Raw genomic sequence first — 25,899 nt, 5'->3', positions numbered from 1 at the left:
ACATTTTGGGAGAGATATTTCCCTCCTCCCACAATGGGTTCTGGGGGCCAAACTCGGGTTATCAGGCCTACACAGCGAGTGCTCTTACCTGCCGAGCCATCTCCTTAGCCCTTGGCAGGGAATTTTCTGTTGTGAGGTCTACGATGATCTTGCTTATCAGTTGATAGGTATCTGAGGTGTTTTCTGCTTTGGGGTTATTATAAAGAACACTGTTATGAAAGCTCCTGAGCAAGCTTTAGGTGGACATATGTTTTCACCATTATTGGGTCTATAGTCTGGACTGGAATTACTGCATCATGAGCTGACTCCAGTTAGCCTTCTGAGGAACTGCCAGACTGTTTTCCACAGCGCTGTTTTCCATTCTTGTCAGCACTGGATGAGGGTTCTGATTTCTCTTATTTCCACTAACACCTGTACTTTTAAAAATCCTGGCTCATGCTCGTCATATTAGAACTAGAGAAGTGGACCGTGAGCTCACAGTCAGCCTTGGCTACACACCAAGTTTCTAGGCCAGCCTGGCTGCCTGTCTCAAACACAATTTTTTTTTTTCCTAAAAATTCTCTCCACCCTTCTTCTCCTTCCCTCCCCCTTCTTCTTTTTTCCTCTCCCCAACTGGCTTAGTACTACACGCTCCTTAACCACTCTCCCACATCCCTAGCTTGTACTGTTTCTTTTTGACCACTGGCCTTGAACTCACGGAGATCCACCTGCCTCTCCCTCCGAGTGCTGGGATTACAGGCATGTGCCACCACACCTGGCTCTTTTTAAAATTTTGTGGTTTTTTGTTTTATTTTGACATGGTCTCACTACATAGCTTTTACTTGACTGGAAAGAGGTATGTAGACCAGGCTGGCCTCAAACTCATGGAGTTCCACCTGCCTCTGCCTGGGAGTGCTGGGATTAAAGGCGTGCCCAGGCCCCTCCCCCTTTAAAAAGTTACATTTCTGGCCAGGAATGTGCACCATGGAAGTCAGAGCACAACTACCAGAAGCTGGTTCTCAGAACTGGAGAGTTGGCTTAGTAGTTAAGAGCACCGGCTGCTCTTCTAGGGGACACGGGGTTCAATTCCCAGCACACACATGGCAGCTCACAACTGTCTCTAACTCCAGTTCCGGGGCCCTGACACCCTCACACACATTTAGGCAAAACGTCAATGACCATAAAATAAAAATACCTTTTAAAAAGAAGAGGAGGAGGAAGAGGAGGAGGAGGAGGAAGAAGAAAAAGAAGAAGGAAGAAGAAGAAGAGGAGGAGGAGGAGGAGGAGGAGGAGGAGGAGGAGGAGGAGGAGGAGGAAGAAGAAGAAGAAGAAGAAGAAGAAGAAGAAGAAGAAGAAGAAGAAGAAGAAGAAGAAGAAGGTTCTCTTGCACTGTATGACCCTAGGGATCAAACTCAGATTGTCAGGCTTGGCAGCCTATTCCCCTTACCCACTGACCCATCCTCTAGCCCTTTCACTGCTCTTTTTTCTTAGCAGCTGGCCTACTGGGTGATTTGCATTTCGCTCGTGATGAAGGATGTACTCGTCATTTGTGTATCTTGGGGGGGGGGTGTCTTTTTAATCCTTTACTTATTCACAGGAACTCATTACCACTGTAGATCCTCATTTGTAGCTGTCTTCCCCATCTGTTGGTGCCCTCTGGTATCTGTGCATTTTAACATAATTGGTACTACCTGGAGAAACTTTAAGGCCCACAGCACAAAGAAATGAGGGCCAAACAGGCAACGGGTCCCCACTGAGCCTCTGCAGGTGGGCTGCTAGGGTTCAGATTCTGACTCAGCTGGACCCTTCACAGCGAGTCTGAATCTTCCTAAACTTCCCTTTCCTCTCCTGTGAGATAGGGGCAGTGATTGAACCCACTTCCTTATTTCAAGGCTCATCTCAGAAAATAGGGCTTGACCTGCAGGAATCCCTCAAGAAGTGGTATTTTCTATGCTGCCTGTTTTTCTTTTCTACATAGTCTTGGCTGACTTGGAGCTCACTATGTGGACCATCCTGCCTCTCTCTGCAGGGATGAAAGGCATGTGCCACCACACCCAGCCTACTGAACTGCCTCTTGATCTACCATGAGGCTAATTCCTCCCCCTCTGTATTTTTTTTCTTTCAATTTCCTTTTCTCCTCCATTCCCTTTTCCTGTCCATCCTTGTGCCTAAGGAACACACTGGCTCATCACAGCAGTTCTGTTTCAATGGTCATCCTTGAGGCATGATGTTTACTGATTTCCTCACCTAGAATCTGGTGTGCCCAGCCTTTGGGATTCCTGAGCAGAGATGGCCTCCAGCTGACACCAAACTGAGAGAAATCTGAGCCTGCTGGTATTCTGTTCCACTCTCTTAGATTGCGTGCCAGGGCTGGGACAGGCTGGTGACAAGAGGAGCTGTCTAGTGGAGCTTGGCTGGAAGTTCCTGGGCTCCAGCTCAGCGCCTATGATGGCACACATCCCTCGCCCTGATCTCAGGCTTCCCATCTGCAGAGCAGACAGAAAACAGCCACCCCCATCTCTCTCGGGCCGTGAAATAAGAAGGGATGTCTAAGGAATACCACAGAAAGAAATGCAGGGCGAGAGCCTGATTAATTTACTCCTTTTAGACCTGGATGGTGAGGTGTCTGATTTCAACCAACTAAACACTTCTTTAGGTCATATACTCATTTGGCCTCACCCCACAACCCAGGCTGCCCTTTAACTCTTCATTTTAGCCCAGGCTGGCCTCAAACTTACAGTAGTGCTCTCACCTCAGCCTCTAGAGGGCTGAGATTACAGGAACGACTGGCCACACCTAGCTCTCATGTGGCCTTTTAATTTTTTCCTGACATGAGACTCACAGTGTCGTTCAGTTGTTTTATTGAAATGTTGCACCTCAGAAAAGAGCGATGGACACAGAGTATAAAAGTATCCTGATGGCCATCCATGCTCTGAGATACAGCATGCATGCTCTACACAAGTGTAGGATATAGACTGGTTTCAAACCTCTGGTGACCCTCCTGCCTCTGCCTTCCAAGTGTTGGGATCACAGGCGTGGACTACCACGCTTTTGTTTGAGTCGTGGTCTCATTTAGCCCAGGCTGGCACAGAACCCCTGGCCTTTCTGCCAGGATCACGGGTGTGCAACACCACGTCACACTGATGGGTTGCCATTGATACATTCATGCATCTAGCACCACGTGGAGAAATGGCCAGCACCCACCAGTATCCGGCATCTAACCAGAACTCCTGGTTGTCACAGAAAACTCAGTTTGCACTGGATGTAAGCAAGAAATGGAAAGCTTTCTCCAGAGGAGAATCTGCTCATCTGGATCCAGATGTTCAGAAGATGCTGTTAGCTTGATTGGGACTTTATTTTTCTGTGCAGTTCTCTCCTGTGTTGGCAGTTTCTCTCTCCCCCTTGAAAACTAGCAGGTGTTCTGTTCTTTTTTTATTTTTTTAAATTTATGCTTATTTCTTTTCGTGTGCCTGATTTGGGCGGAGGTCGGGAGGGGGTTGTTCAGATCCCCCTGAACTGTTTGTAGGCCTCCACGTGGATGCTGGAAATGGAACCCGGGTCCTCTGCAAGAGCAACACGTGCTCATGACCTCTGAGCCACCTCAACAGCCCAGGAGTTCCATCCTTGTTTTTTTTTGTTTGTTTGTTTTTAAGATATATTTATTTATTATGTACACAGTATTCTGCCTGCATGTATGCCTACACACCAGAAGAGGGCACCAGATCTCACTATAGATGGTTATGAGCCCCCATGTGGTTGCTGGGAATTGAACTCAGGACCTTTGGAAGAGCAGCCAGTGCTCTTAACCTCTGAGTCTCTCCAGCCCCAGGTGGTCCATTCTTAAGCTACTTCTGGGTGAGGCCTGGGGGTAAGTATGTAGATAAGCCAATCTTGCAGCATGCGCCCCTCAGCAACCAGGGTGTACTGGATCTACTGCTTCCAAATTGTTGTTCAGTATTCACCAAGAATAGAAAGTCTTTATTATCTGGCTGATGACTGAACTCTGGGTATTGGGGATCCCAGTGTATCCCCAATCCTTTCTCAAAGTGAGCTTTTAAGCACAAAAAAGCATGTCCCCAGTTGACATATGTCACTTAACAAGAACAGTTAGCCAGAAGTGTAACTATAAAAGCCAAAAAAGCAAAGTTAGTCCATTTAGAGATTTTCCCAGAACTATAATCCCAGCCCTCTGTGAGTTCGAAGCCAACCTGGTCTGCAGAGTGAGTTCCTCAATAGCCAGGGCTAAACAGAGAAAACCTATCTCAGCAAACAAACAAACAAAAACCTTGATCCAGAGCTAACTTGTTTGCTTTTTTTCATTTCACTAGCAGTAACACAGCTCTTAGACAACTGAGCCATCCTGTGGCTACAGGGTCCAATTGTTTGGACACATACGTCACAGGGCATTTTTATGGTTAAACCCCCCCCCATCTTTTGTCTTTTGTTTTGTGGACAAACAGATGAAAAGATTTTGAAACATCTGGAAATTCCAGGGCTGGAGCTCCTTTTATTTAGTCTCAGTCCAGATGAGGGGCTCAGTGCCCCTCCCCAACGCCTTGTGCTGATGTCTAGAGGCCTTGCTCTTTCCACAAACTGGAATCCAGAGGCAGCAGGATCAAGCTGCACCGAGGAACTCTAGAGCTGTCTCTCAGTCTTTGGAGTTGGGATATGAAGGACGACAGCAACCCTACTCTGAGATAGACTCCTTTTGCCTCCTTTAGCTGGTTGGTAGCCAAGATAAGTAGCTTTCTACAAAGCTGGACCTTCTTAGCTGACATTTTGTAGCCCAGGGTCTGTAACTCTGGCTGCGGTCCCTCAATGGCCCCTTTAAATTTTTTTAAATTAATTTATTTTTATTTTATGCACATTGGGGTTTTGGCTGCATGTATGTGTGAGGGCGTTGGATCTCCTGAAATGGAAGTTACAGAGAGTTATGAGCTGCCATGTGGGTAGCGGGAGCCCAGGACTGAACCCCAGGTCCTCTGGAAGAGCAGTAGGCACTCCTAACCACTGAACCATCTCTCCGGCTGGTCTTTAGTGGCCTTTTTATACCGTTTTCCCAAGAAGCCTTTGAGGAAGGAAGGCAGGAAGTCTGCGTTTATTGTCTCTAAATCTTGGGGCAACCTGGTCCAGGCATGTTGCCTTAACCTCCCACTGGGTCTGTCCATTTAAGAGCCAACATGCATTGACTCACCTCTGCCTGTGGGAAGCTGAAGAACACTGCCTTACAGGTCCAAGAGAGGGTACACCTGTTTCTCTGGTAGAATCAGACTCATGAGAATTAGAGGTACCAGGTTCCCTCATAGACAGGAGAGGTATATTCCAGGATGACTGGCAGGGCACCGGTATGCCTGTCTCTGAGGCAGGTAATATAAACTGCATTTTATCCTTTTGTTTCTAGGATGATTGGGCACTGTTTAATCCGGATGGGAGTAGCTGAACTGGTTAGTTGAACAATTATAGGAGCTTGATATTAGGCTAGTCCTGGGGAGTTGGTTTCTGCCTAGGTCCCTGGGAATCTTTGTTGTCGGTCTGAGAGCTAGTCTAATTGTGTCTTTTGATTGGAGGCAGAACTTTCAGCTAGCAGATAGTCTTCTGATGGGCCCAGGGCAAGACACCAGCATTTACTGAATATCTGTAAGGCTAGTCTCATCATCAGAGAAGGCAACCATGGCTCTCAGTTCATTCAAAAGGTCTTGCTTCAATCAGTTCTCTGATGTTAAGTACCCTTCCGGCCAGCTCCAGCAACTGAGACCTACTTATATCTTTAAATTGTTCTAACTTTTACAGCTTTTTTAAAATTTCTGGGCCTGACTAGGTGACAAAGGAAATCTTTTTAGCAGCTGTCTTTAATCCTTTTTAAAAAGACCTAGCGGAAAAAATTTTAAAGTCTCCCTGGTCAGTGTTGGACAGAAGGGAAAAATCGGTTCTGCCCAGGCTGTGTTGTCTGGAAGCGATCCCCCCTGCCCTGCCCAGTGATTTTTTTTTTTTTTTTAATAATGGTGGCTCTTATGGATCACTGGTTTAAAAGGAGACATAAATCACAAAAGAGAAAGAAGTGGAACCTCTTTTCCTTCGGGTTCAGCCTGGAGTTCTTTCCGGAGCTGCTTAGAGTAGTAGAGGAAATGTTCACCCGGGGAACTTTTCCCCCCTCCCTGTGTGCATTTTGCTTAGATGGCAGGGGTCCCTGGATGAGAGGCCCAGCTCCTCCCCACCCCCACACAGGGACCAACCCTGACAACGAGCAGGAGACAGGCAATGAGGTTTTTTTTGGGGGGGTTTCTCTGGGTGACGGTGACAGAGCTAAAAGGATCTGGGTCTCCAACAGGAGGGGCGCAGGTCTTAAGCTGGGAGGAGGGTCTCACAGCAGGGAAAGCCACTGGTCAGTACAAGGAAACAGAACCGATAGACGCGCGCGCGCACACACACACACACACTCTCACACACACACACACACTCTCACACACACACACTGACACACAGTAAAAACAAGCCGGGTGGCCCCCACACAGTCATACATACGTCACCTAGGTGTCCAAACCGAAGGCACCGCCACCAGAGTTACCTCCTAAGGTGACAGACCAGGCAACTTTCTAATTTGTTTCCTTTGAAGATGGAGGTGTCAGGACCCCGCCCCCCACCCCCGAGGCATTAGGCAGCCACTGAATCCACCCAGGAACCTGGAACATCCCTCGATAGTCCTCTTACCAATGCTTTCTTCCTTGCTGCAAGGGGCTCTGACACCCCTGTGTCTCCAGGTCTGGTGTCTGGGATCTCGCTGTGCCTGCAGAAATGTTGTGGGGTATTCGCCAGAGAAGACTGCTCAGACGTGTGCACTAGCCAGCCGGAGACTGCACTGGGTGTTTGAGATCCCAGTGCAGCGGCTGAGCCGTTCTCAGTGTGAGCTTTTAAGCACAAAAAAACATGTCCTGGGTTGACATACTTCATTGAACAAGCACAGTTAGCCGGAAACAGAACTATAGAAGGCAAAAAGCAAGGTTAGCGCTTTTAGAGATGTTCCCAGAACCGTGGACGTTGATGGATTAGGCCTTTGTTTTAAGTTTGGCAGGTGGTGCTGTCTATGTGCTGAGTCTTACAGCCTGAATGGTACTTCTGTCATGGAGTCAGTTGTGCTAAGGTCTCAGGGCCTACTAAGGTCTAGGGTCCTGTTAGAAAACCATGGGCACTTTAGAATGAATAAGCAGTGCTTCCTTACAGAAAATCTAATGGCTGTTTATTTGTCTGGTTGGTTTTTGTTTATTGTTTTTGAGACAGTTTCATTTAGATCAGGCTAGCCTTGAACTCCTGATACCCCTGCCCACCTCTCAGATACTGGGGTTATGGGTACCTGCCACCATACACCCAGCTTAGAGGCTGTCTTGAGAAGAACATATGCCCAGGACATGTAGTCATGGTCAGACGGCTCATGCATTGCCAAGCTCTACACCAGATCCCTGAGAACTTAAAGACGCTTCAGAAAAACCACAGCCCCAAGCCTTGTGCTGCCTGCAAGCAAGAAGAAGAAATGGGGGCTGGAGAGGTGGTTCAGAGGTTAAAAGCACTGGCTGTTCTTCCAGAGGACCTGAGTTCAATTCCCAGCAACCACATAGCTCACATTTATAATGAGATCTAGTGCCCTCTTCTGGTGTGCAGGTGTACATGCAGTCAGAACATTGTATACACAATAAATCTTTAGAAGAAGAAGAAGGTGGCATAGGGCAGAGGGGCATGCCTTGGGAGACCCTGGCAGTCAGTTACATCAGAGGAAGCTGAGATTCCAGGTGGAGACAGGTTTAGGGCTATACAGCAGAGGGAGGATCTGGGGCCTTGGGGCCTGGAGCTCTTTTGATGAACCCTGGTGTAGAGGATTCTGGGTGGGAATTAGCAGCACATTTGGAAAGCTGAGTAGATGGTTACAATCAGATTTAGATAGTCCTGAGGCAATGTGCACACATACACACACACAGATGGACTGGCAAAAGCAAAGGGGTGGATTAGAATCCAGGAAGGAAATAGATATGACCCTTCCAAGCTTGAGTGTCTGGGCCATTCACTGGGACCACCATCTCTCTGGTCTTTTGATCATAGATGAGCTTCCCCTGCTTTTTTTTTTTTTTTTTTTTTGATTGATTTAGTTTTATCTTATGTGTATGAGTGCATGTGTGTGCACTGTGCGCGTGTCTGGTACCCATGGAGTCCAGAAGAGGGGGCCAGATCCCCTGGAACTAGAATTATGGGTGGTCGTAAGTTGTGAATGTGGGTGCTGGGAACCAAACCCAGTCCCTCGGCAAGAACAGCAAGTGCTCTTAGCATCGGAACCATCTCTTGAGGTCCCACGGGGGAGTCCTAATGTCCACAGCTAGACTGTCAACTCCATCAGGACATTGACTTGTCTGCATTAGGCCCTCTGCACTGAGGCTCTTGGTTTCTCCTGTCTGTTTTCCATGTTCTCTCTTTTTATTCTGCTTCCCACATTCCTTCTATTTTGTTCACTCCCCTTTTTATAACTCGAAGGAGATCTACTCTCAAGGAAAACAGTTTTATTATGGTTTTTATTTGCTTTTTTTTTTTTTTTAAGACAGGGTCTGGTGTAGCCCAGAATGTCCTCAAACAACCCTCCTACCTCTTCCTCCCCAAGTGCTAAGATTACTGGCATGAGTAAATAGGTACAGCTTTTATTAGTTTTACTATCAAAGATAATAACCTTTTTCATTAAAAGGAAATGTCCTCTTAAGTACACTGAGTGTTCTAGCTGTCAACTGCTTTTAAAAATCCTATCTTCTATTTTTTGTTTGTTTGTTTTTCCGAGACAGGGTTTCTCATTGTAGCCTTGGCTGTCCTGGAGCTCACTCTGTAGACCAGGCTGGCCTTGAACTCACAGGGATCCACCTGCCTCTGCCTCCCAAGTGCTGGGATTAAAAGCATGTGCCACCACCACCTGGTACCCCTGAGACCTATCTATGTCTTATTCTTCTACCCACCATCGCCACCAAGATAACATTCCATCACTAAGCTACAACCTTTGCTGGTCTTTGCTGACTGTATATTCCTGTGCATGAACTCTAGTTGCTTCAATGAAAATAGACAGGGATAGTTATCTCCACCTTCTAAGAATGTTGAGAAGGTAAAACTTGACCGTGAAGGTAAAAATACATGGCTTCCACCTTCTGGCAATTAACCTGAGTGAGAACACTGGAGTCCCTATGAGCTAATGCTACATAGGACCTGCTGGGCTCATAGAGACCCTGTGTGGCTATTTCAAGTTCGTCCTAGTTCTTGAGTTCCAGGAACAGGGTCAGATGACACTGCCTCTAGTACACAAGTCACTTAAGAAGAGCTCTGGCTTTCCTAGAACACAGGTGACAAACACTTTGGCTTGGGTCAAGATGAAGTTGCTCCTGCATTTGCTTTGGGAGAAAGCAAGAGAGCAATCAGAAATGGGAGAGACCTTCAGGCTGCCGTTAGAAGTGCCAGGAACTTATAAACTGGAGTCCTGAAGCTAGGGTCCTGGCCTCCCCACACTCACCAAGCCTTGAGTGCTCCAATTATATGCCTGAGATCATAAAGGCCACTGCAGGGGCGTTTAAGTTAAATCGCTGTGTAAACACAGAGCAACTAGTGCTTGTTGGCAAACCTGGTGACTCATGCAGGACAGGCAGTTATCCCATCTTCTGGGTTGTCTAGGGCTGGGTGATGATCCAGGGAGACCCTCGGAGTCAGCAGGTAAGACAGATTTTAAGTGTTCTCTATCTGCTCCCAAGACCTCCCGGTGAGAGGAAGGCAAAGAGAAGGGATGGGTTCAGGACTCAGACCTCAGGTTTTCTCAGTGGTCGTCTCCATAGAGAAGCAGGTGAGGTGGGAGGAGAATGCTACAAAAGCAAGGAGGAACGTCTCAGTCTTTTCCTTTCAAAGAAGGAAAGCCTGGGAACGTTTGCAGAAGCAAAAGGTACATAGGCAGGAAAGTCTAGGGTCTTGGGGTGTGGAAGCTGGGCCTAGTGTTGCTCTTACCTGCTGCACAAATATGACTGTTAAAGGGAGCAAGGTTTGTTAGACATCAGAGGTAAATCTATTCTAGAAGATATGTAAGTGAGCTCAGGTTGGCTCACTTTCACAGAGCCCCCATGCCAACCTCACAGGTCATCCCTCACATCAACCCTGAGAAGTTAAATGTCATCCTAGCACTTGGGAGGCTGAGGCAAGAGGGCAAAGGCCATGGGGGTGGGGCTTGGTGACTAGAGTGCTGGTTTAGCATGTATGGCACCTCAGGTTTGACCCCAGTACCTCATACACCAGGCACGGGGGGGTGTGTGTGTGTGCATGCCTCTCCTCACATTTGGAAGGAGGATCAAAAGGTCACATTCAAGGTCTTTCTCCACACAGAGTAAATTTGAGGCCAAAGATTTAGAGAAGGTATTAATGCTCAGATCAGGCTTTATGGCTCCTACCTGGCAGTTTGCAGACTCAAGGCACCAGGGCAGTCCATCAGCTCCTACTCATTTGGAAAACTGCAGGGCTGCGCTGCCCCCATCCTGGAGAGCTTTCTGTGAGTGTGGGGCTCTCTCCCTTCTGGGGCTCTGACTAGTCTTCCTCCTGTGTTCTCAGACTTGAAGAACCTTCCATGGATTAGCGATCAACACAGCAGCTCTCCCAGCCCTAGACAGCAGTGAGTACACAGCGGGGGAAGGGCGCACCTCCGCTCTGCCTCTCAGCTTCTCTACCTCCTCCCCAGGAGCACTTCCCTGGGCGCTTCTGAGACATGACTTCCAGAGAACACCCTCCTTCTAGAGTCCATCTTAGCTTCAGCACTTTCTCCACAGAGGTGATGGCAATATTGTCTAACTATTGTGTGTGTGTGTGTTTGTGTGTGTGTGTGTGTGTGTGTGTGTGTGTGTGTGTGTGTGTTGGACCTGAGGTCCTGGGCATGCCAGGTAAGAGCTCTACCACTGAGCTGTATCTCCAGCCCTTTGTGCTTGCTTCTTTTCCTGACTGAAAGTCATGTCACGTGGACTTGCCTCAGCCTTGCTCCGTAGCTGAAGGTGACCATGAACTTCTGGTCCTTCTTGCTTGTTTCCCAGGTGCTAGGGTTACCGGTGTGCATTGTCATACCTGGCTTATGCTGAGCCTGAGACTGAATGCAGGGTTTACTGAGCTACGAGATTCCTCCCCCGCCCCTCATTCTTTGTGTGTGTGTGTGTGTGTGTGTGTGTGTGTGTGTGTGTGTGTGTGAAGGGAGGTGTTTGGGTGTGTACATATGTGGAGGTCAAAGGACAAAGACAGTTTTTGGGATTAGCTCTGTCCTTCTACCATGTGTATCCCAGGGATTTAAACTCAGTTCCTCAGGCTTGGCAGCAAGTGCCTTTACCCGCTGAGCCATTTCACCATGTCCTGCTTATTTTTAATATTTAAAAAACAAAACAAAACTGTGCTGCTTGTTCATCATAATTAAAAAAAAAAATCACAGGACATGGAAGCACACCGTACTGTAAAGGTTCCAGTCTTCAGCCATGGGGATTACTCATTACATTCTCCAGATGCCTGTATTACCCCCCTTTAGCCCATGGGTAAATAGAGCTACAGAGAGATTGCCTGGCCCTAAATGTCACAGAGCAGGAAGTTAAGAGGCAGGGGACCGAAAAGCTTGGAGACTTAGACATGGCCCTCTCATAAAGGTGATCCGTGAGAGGGTCCCTTAAGCAAAAGGCAGGAATTTTGTTTGAAAAATGGTAGATACCATGTGTTACCAGGTGCGGTAACACATACCTGTAATCCCCGCAGGTAGGAGACGGAGGCGAAAGGAGCAAGAGTTTATGGTCCTCCTGTAGATACAAACAGAGTGCAGCCGGCAACGGGCAGAGGTTGGGCCTGGGATGCCAGCTCAGGCCAGGGTAGCTAACCCCGTCCCTCCCTTTTCATAGGCCCTAGCCAGAGGCATGCGGCTGCCCCGCTTCTCCAACACTGTCGTGCTCTCACTCCTGATAACCCAGACCTGCATCCTGATCTTCCTGGTCTCCCGCCAAACGCCGTTGTCCCCAGCAGGCCGTGGGGGGCGTGTGCACGTGCTGGTGCTGTCCTCGTGGCGCTCGGGCTCGTCTTTCGTGGGCCAGCTCTTCAGCCAGCATCCAGATGTCTTCTACCTGATGGAGCCAGCTTGGCACGTGTGGGATACCCTGTCGCGGGGCAGCGCCCCAGCGCTCCAGATGGCCGTGCGCGACCTGGTGCGCTCGGTGTTCCTCTGCGACCTGGACGTGTTCGATGCCTACCTGCCCTGGCGCCGCAACATCTCGGATCTCTTCCAGTGGGCGGTGAGCCGCGCCCTGTGCTCGCCTCCCGTCTGCAACGCCTTCGCCCGTGGCAACATCAGCAGCGAAGAGGTGTGCAAGCCTCTGTGCGCCGCTCGGCCCTTCGCTCTGGCCCAGGAAGCCTGCAGCTCCTACAGCCACGTGGTGCTCAAGGAAGTGCGCTTCTTTAACCTGCAGGTGCTGTACCCGCTGCTCAGCGACCCCGCGCTCGACCTGCGCATCGTGCACCTGGTGCGCGACCCGCGGGCCGTGCTGCGCTCCCGGGAGCAGACGGCCAAGGCGCTGGCCCGGGACAACGGCATCGTCCTGGGTACTAACGGCACGTGGGTGGAGGCGGACCCTGGGCTGCGCGTGGTCAGCGAGGTGTGCCGCAGCCATGTGCGCATCGCCGAGGCCGCCCTGCGCAAGCCACCGCCCTTCCTGCGGGATCGCTACCGCCTGGTGCGCTACGAGGATCTGGCCCGGGACCCGCTCAGCGAGATCCGTGGACTCTACGCCTTCACGGGCCTGAGCCTCACGCCGCAGCTCCAGACCTGGATCCACAACATCACGCACGGCTCAGGCCCAGGCGCGCGCCGCGAGGCCTTCAAGACCACGTCCAGGGATGCGCTCAGCGTGTCCCAGGCCTGGCGCCACACGCTGCCCTTTGCCAAGATTCGGCGGGTCCAGGAGCTGTGCGCCGGCGCCCTGCAGCTGCTGGGCTACCGACCCGTGCACTCCGAACTTGAGCAGCGGGACCTCTCTCTGGACCTCCTGCTGCCAAGGGGCATGGACAGTTTCAAGTGGGCTTCGTCCACCGAAAAGCAGCCGGAGTCTTAAGAGTTTGGGTGGGGAGTCCCAGCTCTGACGGTAGGGTCTAGCGGAGTATGATGAAGAACGGGCTTGGTGAACCCAAAAGTAAGTCAGCAACCAGCGCCTGGGAGTGGGTGGACTTGGCCTGTTCTAGGAAAGGACTGAGTCCGAATTCCTCGTTTCTTTCTTCCCAGGTTATGGTTTTCCTTTGAGTCTTTTAGGATTTGGTTTCCCATCAAGCACTGCCTTAGGGAAAGTGAAGCCCCTCTCTTTTCCTTTGGTCACAGAAGCAGCCAGACTCCCACTAAAGTACCTCCTTCTCCTTTACCTTTCTCCCCTCTTTGGTCACACCATGCAATAGCAGAGAATGGTGTCCCAGGCCCCGTCAAGATCGGCAGGGCACTGCTGCACGGGCTGGCTCCTAAAATCTGTGGACCCGCCTCGCAGTTGCTCAACCCGTGCCCCAGTCTCAGCCCATCAGAGACTCGGACAGTTATGTGCTTGGTCAAGGAGGAATCAGAGACGATGCCTCGGTGGTTTCGCCTTAGCCTGTGCCTGAGCTTCTAGGAAGGAGCCCAGGCATACACCCCCAAGCCTGAGGAGGATGAATTTTTAATGAGCCTTTGATTTGTCCTGAGATGAAAGAGCCTTAATTATGGGGAAGAGCATCATAAATAAGCTGTGTGATCCAGAGAAGAGCCTATCATGTTTGAAAGGCATCTTAAGAAGTAACAGGGATTGTGGGAGGGCACATCTTAAGGAGGAGGAAGGAAGGAGATGGATTTGCTCTTTGCTCTGAGGGTGGCAGTGGCTAAGAGGGGATGAGTCAGGCTTGCACAGATCTGTCTCCTGTCAGCGACACCTAGATGTATTTGTCCCTTAGACACACAGCTAGGGGAAACAGTAAATGGGAAAATTCTGAGCAGAGAATCCAAAACCTACCCTGGAGAAGCCTAGAAGAAGGCAGAGAAGAGGAGGGAGAGAGCAGGGAGGTCTGGGCACCAAGCCAAACATAGCCAGCAGTGTCTGGGAGGCAAATGGGGGCAGGTCATGGGGTGTCTGGGACTCAGTCTTGCCAAGAGTTTAGAAGAAAAAAAGATGACTTAAAGGGTGGTTCTTGTCTTGCCGTGGTCCTTCCAGGATGAGTGAGGGTTTACTTCCTGCAAACCACACCCAGCCCTGACAGCAAAGTGCCCATTCAAGGGATGCTGGGCATGCAGAAAGCTTAGTCCCAAACTCAGAAAACAAGAGCCAGCAAGTGTACAGTAAATGTTTAAAGGAAGAGCAGGCTTCCTTCCTCAGGGGAGGACAAGGAAGTGGATTTGAGTCTACATGAAGCACTCAAATCACGTGGCACAGACTGATCCGGGAATTCTTAATTGTTGCCCGAACATTGCCATCGTCGGGGTTGCTGCTTCCTAATTCTCGGCATAGGTGTGGCCTTCAACAAGTGGTGGACTTTAGGACAAAGGATAGGATACATGATCTGAAGGCTTAGGCTTTTTTTTTTTCCTTTGGTAGGGGGAGGAGCCCAGGCTTTCTTCAGACTCACTCTGGATTTAAGAATAACCTGGATCATGGGTGTGTGTGCCTGTGTGTATACATTCATGCCTTATTCCTTTCCTATTGCCATGACAAGACAACATGGCCAAGGCACTTTGTGAAAGAAAGCATTTAATTTGGGGCTTGTGGTTTCCACGGGTTAGAGTCTATGATCATCATGGCAGAAAGCTTGGAGTAGTAGCTAAGAGCTCACATCTTTCGACAGAGAGTGCTAACTGGGAAATGGCTAGGGCTTTTGGAACCTCAAGAAACCCAACCCTTGAGCTGGAGAGATGGCTCAGAGGTTAAGAGCACTGGCTACTCTTCCAGAGATCCAGAGTTCAATTCCCAGCAACCACATGGTGGCTCACAACTATCTATAGTGAGATCTGGTGCCCTCTTCTGGCGTGCAGGTGTACATACAGGCAAAAGACTATATACAAAATAAATAAACCTTTAAAAAAACAAAACAAAAACCCAACACTCCTCCAACACAGCAATACCTTATCCTTCCCAAACAGTTCCACCAAGATATCAAGTATCTGGGCCCGTGGGACCACTTGCATTCAAACTTCAGTTCACATGGATGGGTGTGTGTGCATGTAGGCCACAGTTTGCTTGCAGGTAGACATCAAAGGGCAACTTTGGGTGTCCTCTCTTTCTACTTATTTTTTTAACTTAGTACTGTAAGCATGATCTGTGTGTGGGAGCTCACTTGTGGAGGTCAGAGGCCAACTTTGTGGGTTCCAGGGATCAAACTCAGGTCACAAGCCTTTTATGTCAAGTGCTTTTATTCCATGAAACTTCAACCTTCTCCTCAGCTCTGGAGAGTGTGTGTGTTTGTGTGTTTGTGTGTGTGTAGGTGTGTACATGTGTTGTGAACCAACATGTAGGCACCCAGGTCCTCTGGAAGAGCAGCCAGTGCTCTTAACCTCCGAGCCATCTCTCCTCTTCCTCCTCCCTCCTCCTCTTTTCTGAGACAGAGATTCTCTATGTTGCCTTGGCTGTCCTGGACTTGCTTCGTAGACCAGGCTGGCCTCAAACTCACAGAGACCCACCTGCCTGTGCCTCCCTGAGTGCTGGGATTAATGGTGTGAGCCACCAGCGCCGGCTTCTCTCTCTTCTTTGAAACAGTCTCTGTTGTTTTTCCCACAAAGCACAGCAAACTAGCTGGTCTGTGAACTTCTGGGGATTCTCCTGATTCCACCTGTTATTTCACTGTAGCTTTTATGTGGATGCTGGGAAAGCACAGCAAATGCTTTTATCCACTAAGCAATCTCCATGGCCCGGCCTAGAACTTACCATGGCCTCTTGCTGTTATGGGGTAGAGACCCAAAGACCATAAACCAAAGTTTGAATTAAGAATCTATTAAGCAGGCTGGTGGAGAGAAACATGTTTCATAGAGCAGTGCCAAATGCATATTGCAGGGAGTTTTTAAAGATGGGAACACAGTAAAACTACATCCTGCTTGGCAGTTGCAAGGGGACACAAGCAAACAGTTTTAACAAGAACCAAGATCACTCATTCCAACCACAGGTTTTAATTGTTATTTTTTTTTTAAAAAATTTATACAGTATTTTGCCTGCATGTATTCCTGCACACCAGAAGGGGGCACCAGATCTCATTATAAATGGTTGTGAGCCACCATATCGTTGCTGAGACTTGAACTCAGGACCTTTGGGAGAACAGGCAGAGGTCTTAACCTGTGAGCCATCGCCATCTCTCCAGCCCCCAGCCACAGGTTTGTAGAACAAGGTTGAGTGTTTTCCCATGGGACTTTTCAGGGCAGAAAGCAGAAATCAAAATGGCTTCAGCTGAGGCAAGATGGACCTTTGCCCCGTTTCGCTGCCTCCACCTCCTAAGTGCTCTGATTAAAGGCTTTTTGTCTCCACACCTGATTTATGTGGCGCTAGGGTTTCAGATAAGCTGGGCAAGCATGCTACCAAGTGAGAGCTACACCCCCCTCTTCATCTTTCAAGCTTAAGAAGCTTTGGGCTACCAGGCAGTGGTGGTACAAGCCTTTAATCCCAGCACTCGGGAGGTAGAGACAAGTGGATCTTTGTGAGTTCGAAGGCAGCCTGGTCTACAAAGAAGTACGTCCGTGCCAGCCAAAGTTACACAGGGAAACCCTGTCTTGAAAAAAAAAAGGGAGGGGGGAGAAAAGAAAAGAAAATCTGTTTCTGAGTAAACCTCAGAGTGAGGCTCTGCCTCACGAAGGCCTCTGTGGGGAGGAGACCCCCGGGTGAAGACACCATCATCACCATATCTGATCAGGAGGCAAAACCTTCAACTGAGGACTTAGAGGATAAGAAGGAAGGAAAATACGTTAAACTCAGTTATCGGACAGGATAGCAGTGAGATACATTTCAAAGTGAAAATGACAACACATCTCAAGAAACTCAAAGAATCATACTGTCAAAGACCAGGAGTTCCAGTGAATTCACTCAGGTTTGTCTTTGAAGGTCAGGGAATTGCTGATAACCATAGTCCAAAAGAACTGGGAATGGAGGAAGAAGATGTGACGGAAGTTCATCAGGAATAAATGGGAGGCAGGGTGTCACTTGACGGTTTAGAGAATTCTTTGTATTTTTTTCCTTTTCCCTCAGTCCTTTTTTATTTTTAAAAATAGTTCTGTAATGTAGTGTTCAAAATGAAAACTGAATACTGGCACTCCGTGTGTTTAGAATGTCTGCTAATCTGAATTCTAGTGTCCAACATTCATTATTGGTTGTTTTTGTTGTGCTGATTTTTGGTGATCAGACCTCAGCTCCCTTAATATTGCCCGTCCTTTTTAAGAAATTTCATGTGTGCCCAGGGGGGCTGCCCTTTTTAGGAGTGCGCGCTTTCAGGTTTGTGACGATAAGAAGCTGACCAGTGCGAGATTTCCTGTAACCTTCCAACTGGCCCTGACGCTCCAGCATGTGGTTGCTTCACTCCTAGACGGTGGCTTTCAGTGGGAGACGGAAGTTCTTCAGAGAACTGAACTGTGGGAAAGTGACCCTTCCTCAGCCTGAAGCTACTTTTAAAATCTGAGGGTCTGGACCAAAAGAAGAACATCACATTTGTAGTCAAGACGACAGATAGTGAGAGTGACAACTGACTCCAAAGGTGTCTCACTGGAGAGAAAGACAGCATCTTGGGTACCACAGTCTTGTCAGAAGATCTCAGAGTTCTAACCTTCATCAGCAGTTTTAAAAGTTACTCATGCAGTGTGTACAACAGACACTGCTCCTTTTGATTCTGTCTGTAGGGTTTTTTTGTTTGTTTTTGTTTTTTTGCCTGGGACATGGGTTTTCAGAGGACATCGTCTGTACTAGCTTCACTAAAATAAACAATATTTGTAAAAACAATAAAAAAGCCTGTTTCTGCCCCTGCTTCAATGAGAGCTTTTCTTTCTTCCTTCTTTCCTTCTCTTTCTTAGTTTTTCCAGACATGGTTTCTTTGTGTAGCCTTGGCCATACTGAACTGGCTTTGTAGACCAGGCTGGCCTCGAACTCACAGCAATTGCCCTTCCTCTGCCTCCTGAGTGCTGGGATTAAAGTTGTGCGCCACCACACCTGGACAACGTAAGCATATTTAAAGTCCTAATTCTATTTTAATTCTTTTTTTGTTGTTACTTTGAGACAGGGTTTCTCTGTGTAGCCTTGGCTGTCCTGGACTTTCTTTGTAGACCAGACAGACCTCTGAACTCACAGAGATCCGCCTGTGTCTGCCTCCCGAGCTCTGGGATTAAAGGTGTGCACCATCACCACCCGGGCAATTTTAATTATTTTGAGACTCTTTATTTTTTTGAGACAGGATCTCTCTACATAGCCTGTCCTGGAACTCTTCATTGGCTATTCTGGAATTCACTACATAGACCAGGTTGGCTTCAAATTCAAGAGACTGGCCTGCCTTTGCTTCCTGAGTTCTGGCACTAAAGACCAGCTAAACCTCAATTTTACTGGGCGGCTCAGAGAGTGACCTCCATCTACTTGGGCAAAAGCAACGAGATGCCTTAGAATGTGTATGCGTCACTTTCCTCACAGCTCCTCAGAGAGAGCAACTGAAAAGAGAGGGAACTAGGCTTGGAGTTTCAGAGGTGTCATTTCATTGTGACAGAAAGGCCATGGTGGGACGGAGCAATCTATATATCATGATGGCCAGGGAAACAAAGGGGGGATGCCCAATAGACCAGACCAAGATACAGTTCCAAGCAGTACATGTGCTTCTAGTTAGCTCCTGATTACCTTCCAGTAATTCCATCAAACTGGGAGTCATTCAAGCTATTTATTCAGCAAGTCAAAGCCTTCATGGTCTGGTGGTCTCAGAAAAACCTTTGAAGACATACCCACAGGTGAACTTTACAGACACACCCAAATGTATGCTTTCCTAATCCCTTAGTTAAATCTCAGTCCAGTCAAGTTGACCATGAAGATCCATCAATACAGTCTGTGTAACTTACAAACAGTAGGCAAGGGGGCTGGAGAGATGGCTTGGTGGTGAAGAGCAAGTGCTGCTCTTGCAAAGGACCAGAGTTCAATTCCAGCACTCATGTCAGCTGGCTCACAAACACCTGTAACTCCAGCAACGGGATCTGGTCACCCTGAGCACCCGCACTCTGTGCACAGATAGTTAAAAGTAAAATTAAGTCTTAAGTAAATAAATAACAAATACGAGACACAATCAGAACAGCCTTCCACACACACAGGAAAAGACTACCCACTTCCATAAAGACAGCACTTGTAGTTCTATGCTTACCCTGTGAGATGGGACAGGGTAGCTCTCTGAGGCCTTTTATTTTTGGGACCAGAATTGTCATGTATTAGAATAAGGCCCCTGGAAGGCCCTGGAACTTACTATGTAAGTTGGCCTCAAGCTTGTGGCACTCTTCCTACCTAGGCCTCCCAAGTGCCGATATGATATGCTCCCTTCAAGTCAGAGAGTCACCCAAGCACCGGTCAGCAAATATCCCCAAAACAAAAATAGCAGTATGGTGGGTAGGTCCAGTCCCTCTACTTGACCCTTTCCTGCCTGCATGTTCCTCCCCAGCCGGCCTTCCTGCTTTGTGCTGGTCGCTGCAGATAAAAACAACCAGCTGCACCCCTTCTCTAAAGGAGTCTGCTGTCAAGTGAGCGAGCGAGCCTGGGGACAGGCCACCCCAGTTAGGATGGTGTGTGCTGGCACAGTAAGATGAAGGAACTGCTTGGGATGCCAGAGTTAAGACCGAGAAGATTCAGGTGAGTTTCATTTACTGTGGCTCAAGTCGCATGTTCTATTGATGGTGTAATGAATCATCATCTGTGTTCCACGCCTTGCTTCCTGATTCATTCTGGAGGTGCTAGGGCAGGAGTGATTGACAGCGGCTTAGCTTTCTGTATGTAGAACACCACAGGCAAGCCTTGGGGTGAACCCTGGACTTTTGCACACCAAGCAGTCAGAGCAAGGCTTATGGTGAATCTCCTGGCACAAGAAGTTTCAAGCAAGCCTCAAAATCAACCCAGATGGGGTTCAGGATAAAGGCAGAAAGTGGTCTGGCCGGTGGGGACAGCAGAGACAAGTCTGGGGACCCGGAAGGGATAGAGATTTGTGTTGCTGGGTACATAGGTCTTGTCACTTTGCTGAAGTGTAGCCATCATTGAAGACTGCCCTGTGAGATGGCTGGGAACAGCATAACCAATGTCAATCATCAGTGAATCCATTCACACTCTGCAACATGACTATAGCTCTTGCTACTAAAAAGATGTGCCTTTCTCCCTCTAACCACCCCTTGCCACACATCCCACCCCCTGCCCTGAATCTGGGCTATTGTTTTGGCCTGCTTTGGCTGGTATAATATATATAAGGGCTAGCATACCAGTTCCTAGGCTAGACCTTATAGAGAAGGTATCACAGGTTATCAGCTGGGACTCTGCAGCAAGAAGAGAGCCCAAGCTGAGTGTGGTGATGCCTGCCCACAATCTCGGCACTTGGGAGGCTGAGGTAAGAGTTTTCTCAAGTTCGACACCAGCCTGTATTGCATAGTAAGCTTTAAATCTTGCCTGGGCTACATAGCAAGACCTGGCTAGCAAATAAATAAAACAGCAGATTAACATAGAAAACAAGTTTATTAATGATTGCCTTGAAAAATTACAGAGGACAAAAAGAGCAATTCGAAGCACTATCTTACAACACTAGGTAGCATGTTTAAAAAGACTAGCGTTGGGGTATTGTGGAGTGGCAGAACACTTGCAGAGTCCAAGGGCCCTAGGATTTCTCCCCAGTACCCCCTCCCCATCGTCCCACAAAAGAATAAATTTGTAGGGACAGCAAAATGGGCTCATCGGGTAAATAACTATTTTTAATTTTATTTTATTTCATGTGTATGTGTTAGTGCCTTCATGTATGTATGTGTTCCACCTGTGTGACTGGTGTGAAAAGCCCTTCTGTTCAAACCACACTTGATTCAACTACACTCATGCTAATAGCGGACTTATTTGGTAGCATGTGTCTAGGAGCTTGGCTAGCAGAAGGCTTTAAATCACCTGGTACGGGGCTGGACAGAGCATTGGCTGCTCTTACACAGGACCAGCACCCACACTGCAGCTCACAACCATCTGACACTCCAGTTTTAGGGGATTCAATGCCCTCTTCTAGGCTCCACACACATGGTACACATTCACACAGGCAAAACCTACACAGATAAAGTAAAGATAAATATATCTTTGGGGAAAAAAAACGCAGGTTATATCACTCAGTGGATCAAGCTGTCAAACTTGCTGACCAGAGTTTACTCTTCAGAACCCACATTGTGGAAGGAGATAACCAAATCTTCCTGAAAGTTGTCCTCTGACCTTCACACTAATGCTTGTCACACACACACACACAAATTTTAAAAGTCAAAACAAAAAACAAACAACCAAAACCCAAAGCAGCAATTCTCATGGTTCTATTGTGATGCAACTGTTAACACACCAGCTCTAGCTGCACATTTTATTGTATAAAACTTGATCAGTAGCTGGGCGGTGGTGGTGCACACCCTTAACTCCAGCAGTCTGGTTTGGGCAGGGGCAGGTGAATCTCTGTGAGTTCGAGGCCAGCCTGGTCTACAGAGTGAGTTTCAGGACAGTCAAGGCTACACCGAAAAAACCCTGTCTCGAAAACACACAGAACACACACACACACACACACACACAAACATCACACCCGGAAAAAAAAAAAAACTCGACTGGGCTGTACATTTGTGTAGAGCCGATCTCTTTTGTAGTATATTGGAAGCATCACCTGTCAATAAAAAGCTGATTGGCCTATTAGATGAGGTGGGAAATAGGAGGTGGGAGTTTTGGTAGAGTTGAGAGAGAGGTATGAACTCGGGGATGGAGTCAGAGTGAAGGATTCACCCAGGACTCTGAGGAAGATGGACAGGTAACTAGCCATGTGGTACACAAAGAATAAACTGATAAAATTATGAACTAGTCGGGGAATGAGCCAAAGCTTGTGGCCAAGGCATTGACTGATAAATAATAAAGTCACAGTTGTTTTTTTTTTTTTTTTTTTTTTGGGGGGGGGGGAGGCGCATTTGTATATATGAAGTCAAACCACCACATTCAGATTCCATTAATATCACCTAATTACACTGTTAACCTGTGAAATCTTTCCTTAGGGCGCCTGGATTTTGTGCTTCTCTCTGAAGTCTTTATCCTGTTCAAGATTATAAATGTGCTTTCACGATTGCCTCCGGGGGTTTTGAATTTAGCATTCCCCATCAGCAGTCATAATTATAAAGAATCATACTCCTGGCCAGAATGAGGTGAGAGGCGGGGTTACCGGAACCAGTCAAGCAGGCCTTTGACGCACTGCCCTCTCCTGACTGATCTGTGCCTTACTTTTCGCTGGAACTGGGATTGACCTGGCCGGCACATCCCCTCCACTGAAGTGGATTAACAGGACCACTTCTTGAGGAAAAAAAATTACAAAAACAAAACAAAATTCTGTTTATTCTTCAAGAAAAGACTTCTCTCTGTAGCCCTGGCTATCCCGGAACTAGCTCCGTAGCCCTGGCTGGCCTCAAACTCAAAAGATTCTCTGTTGGAATGGGAGGCGTGTGCTGCCACCTCCAGGTCCTAATAAATATATTGTTGTAGGAGTTATTAATATTTACTATTGGTTTATCTTCTAGTAAAGCTTGCTGCTAATCCTAAACAGCTGTATAACCAAATCACCAGAGACTGGGTTTTTAGTTAACCTAGAACACAATGCTGGGCAATATTTACTCCCTCCTAAACCTCCAAGCCCTCAGTTTCCTAACATTTAGATTTCCCACATTATACTTGCTTTTTGTGAAATCTTAGGTCTGGTTCATGCTCCACGACCTCCCAAGATTTCTCCTCCAGCTCTCCTCGCTCTCTTCTCACCCCTTCTCCTCCTTCTCCTCCCACTCCTCTCCCGCCTTCTGGCTCCTCCCCTCTTTCCTGTCCTCTGGCTTCTCCCTGCTCAACATTGTGTCTAGTTGTTTTTATTTTGTTCCTGTTTACACGAGAGTTGAGACAGGATGCTTAGAATGAGTATCACAATGCAATATCCGGATTGAAAGCAGAGAGTTGGGTGGGGTCTGGTGGGGGAGAAATCAGTATTTAAATGAACAAGGGTAAGGTACATTAAAAAAAAATTAGACCAACAATATATGTTTAAATTAGATAGATAGATAGATATAGATACGCACACACATATTTAAACTACAGTCTCACTATATATTCCTGGCTATTTACAGTACAGGCTGGCACCAAATTCATGATCCTCCTGTCTCCGTTTCTTCAGCATATCCTACCAGTTTGTGTCACCACCGCCGGCTCTTTAGGATTTGTATGCCCCAAATCAGATGAGCTTGCCTTACCCTTATAAGTCATTTGATTTAGCTTTCAGTACTCCTCTCTCTCAGTGGTTTGTTTAGTCCTTCCTCTCTCTCTCAACTTCATTTGTGGGATGGAGAGATGACTCGGGGGCACAAGCTGCTTTTCCGGAGGAACTGCATCGGCTGCTCATGACCCACATGGTGGCCCACAGCTACCTGTAATTCGGTTCCAAGGCGTCTGGGATCCTCTTCTGGTCTCCAGTGAGCCTCCAGCACACATGTGGTGCACAGACATACAAACAGGCAAAACATTCGCATACATAACAATCTATTACTCTGTGTGTATGTTTACATTGGCACCTGTGTGGTCAGAGGACAAGTCTGTGGCGTTTCACCTTTACATGGGTTCTGGAGAGCAAACTCAGTTGGTCAGGCTTTTGTGGCAAGTGTCTTAACCCACTGAAGCGCCTCACTGTCCCGTTTCTTTATTTTATGTGAGGTAGTCCAGGCAAGCCTAGAACTCTCGGCTGGCCTTCCTGTCTCCTGAGTTCTATGAGATTACAGGAGAGAATAGCTGCAATTGGTTCCCACAATTCCTTTTCCTTCTCTTTCCCTTCCTTACTTTTCTAGCCATTAAATTTGCAGTAATATTGCTGATAGGTTGAAAGTGATTTCTTTATTTTTTCTGAGGATACGTCTTTCTCGCCTAATCTAGGCAGGTAGCTGCTGGAACTTTTACACAGAGAATGTGGTGACGGTGTGGTTAATTCCCCCCATTTCTTTTTGTTAAGATTTATTTATTTATACATATGACTACTCTATTTGCATGTTTGCCTGCATGCCAGAAGAGGGTACCAGATCCCTGTATAGATGGTTGTGAGCCACCATGTGGTTGTTGGGAACTGAACTCAGGACCTCTGGAAGAGCAGCTATTGCTCTTAACCACTGAGCCAACTCTCCAGGCCCCAATTCTCCCATTTCTTGGGTTGGATCCCTTTCTTCCTTGCTTGCTGCTCTTTACCTTTCCTATAGTTCACGCAACGATTCCTTAGAAAAGGCATAAGAAATACACATTTTCTGAGTCCTCCAAGTCTAGTATCGCTCTTTAAATCTCTCAATTCAGGGACTGGAGAGATGGCTCAGTAGTTAAGAGCACTTGTTGCTTTTCCAGAGGGCCCCAGTTTTTTCCAAGCACCCAAGTCAGGCAGCACAACCGCTTATAACTCTGGCTCCAGGAGATCTGACACCCCCACACAAGTGACATATACTTATGTAGACAGATACAAATATACAGGAATAAAAATAAAGTTAATCTTAAAAATAAGCTTCCAATTCATAGTTTGGTGATAGAATTCTAAGTAGCGTTTCTTGATGTGGTACTGTCGACACTGTCATATAACCCCAAAATAATGGTTTATCCACTTGAAATGGACTCTGGCAATCTTCACAATGAACTGAAAAGTCAATTCTAGCAAATATTTTATGGCTTTTTTTTTTTTTTTTTTTTTTAAGAAAAACACATTTAGTGTTTCTGTTGTTTTGGATAAGATTCTTGGTTGATAAAAACAAAAACAAAAAACAAACAAACAAACAAAAAAACTCCAGTGGCATTAGCAGCATTCTAAAATGTGGCTTCAGGAGGATTCAAGATGCTAATCAGCAAGAAAGATCTCTGTGAGATGGAGGTCAGTCTGGTCTACAGAGCAACCTCCAGGGCAGCTAGAGTTATTACACAGAGAAACCTTGTCTCAAAAAAAAAAAAAAAAAAAAAAAAAAAAAAAAGCTAATCAGACATCTTACTAATGTCTTTGAAAGGGAAATGCTATGTACTTTGTTCTCTAATCTAATTTAAAGTAAGTTAGGCTTTTGCTATCTACTTATTGAACTACTATATTATTTTACTATGTATCCCTTGAGGAACCACATATTTTTTGTTTTGTTTTGTTTGTAGTCTTGGCTGGCCTTGCACTCACAAATATCCTTCTGCCCTGCCTCCTGAGTGCTGGGATGAAAAGCCCAGCTAGGAGCCAAGTATTTTTCACAGTGTAAGTTTTAAAGTAATTTTATTGATTCATTTCTTCTCTACACTAAGCTCTTATTTCTTAAATTGGCTCATAGTTGATACCCCATTTGAAAAAAATTATAGTGTGAGAGAGAGAGAGAGACAGAGAGAGACAGAGAGAGGTACAGGTACTCTCAGAGGCCAGGAGAGGGCATTGGCTCTCCTGAAACTGGAGTAACAGGCTATTGTGAGCTTCTTAATATGTCCTGTAAAAGAAGCAGAAGGGCTCTTAATCACTAAGCCGCCTCCCCTCTCCCCTCCCACCTTGAGACACAATTTACGAAGTTCAGGATGGCTTTGCACTTACAGTCTCTTTCAAGATCTGGAATTACAGGCTTGTGCTATTATCATTCCTGGCACTCTTATGCTTTCAGAGCACTGTTTCTTTTCCTTTAAATTCATTTTTTATGCTTAT

General features: G+C 47.2%; 1 protein-coding gene and 1 pseudogene across 1 annotated transcript; both read left to right on the top strand.

The window, feature by feature from the left end:
* Nucleotides 1–10,609: 10,609 nt before the first annotated feature.
* LOC129687154 (carbohydrate sulfotransferase 5) lies at nucleotides 10,610–13,153 on the top strand. Its single transcript, XM_055621472.1, has 2 exons — nucleotides 10,610–10,642; nucleotides 11,895–13,153. Exon 2 carries the CDS (start codon nucleotides 11,910–11,912, stop codon nucleotides 13,095–13,097), a length of 1,188 nt encoding a protein of 395 aa, XP_055477447.1. The 5' UTR covers nucleotides 10,610–10,642; nucleotides 11,895–11,909; the 3' UTR covers nucleotides 13,098–13,153.
* LOC129687117 (small ubiquitin-related modifier 1-like) lies at nucleotides 13,145–17,975 on the top strand (annotated as a pseudogene).
* The last annotated feature ends 7,924 nt before the right edge of the window (nucleotides 17,976–25,899 follow it).

This window comes from Psammomys obesus, unplaced genomic scaffold, assembly GCF_907164565.1.
Source record: "Psammomys obesus unplaced genomic scaffold, mPsaObe1.curated_primary_1811, whole genome shotgun sequence".
Classification (NCBI taxonomy): domain Eukaryota; kingdom Metazoa; phylum Chordata; class Mammalia; order Rodentia; family Muridae; genus Psammomys; species Psammomys obesus.
Note: the sequence above shows the minus strand (reverse complement) of the source record. Positions and strands in the feature narration are given on the sequence as shown.

What these genes read in the sequence shown, in the direction of transcription:
- LOC129687154 (XM_055621472.1), top strand. Translation starts at nt 11,910, where the DNA reads ATGCGGCTGCCCCGCTTCTCCAACACTGTCGTGCTCTCACTCCTGATA.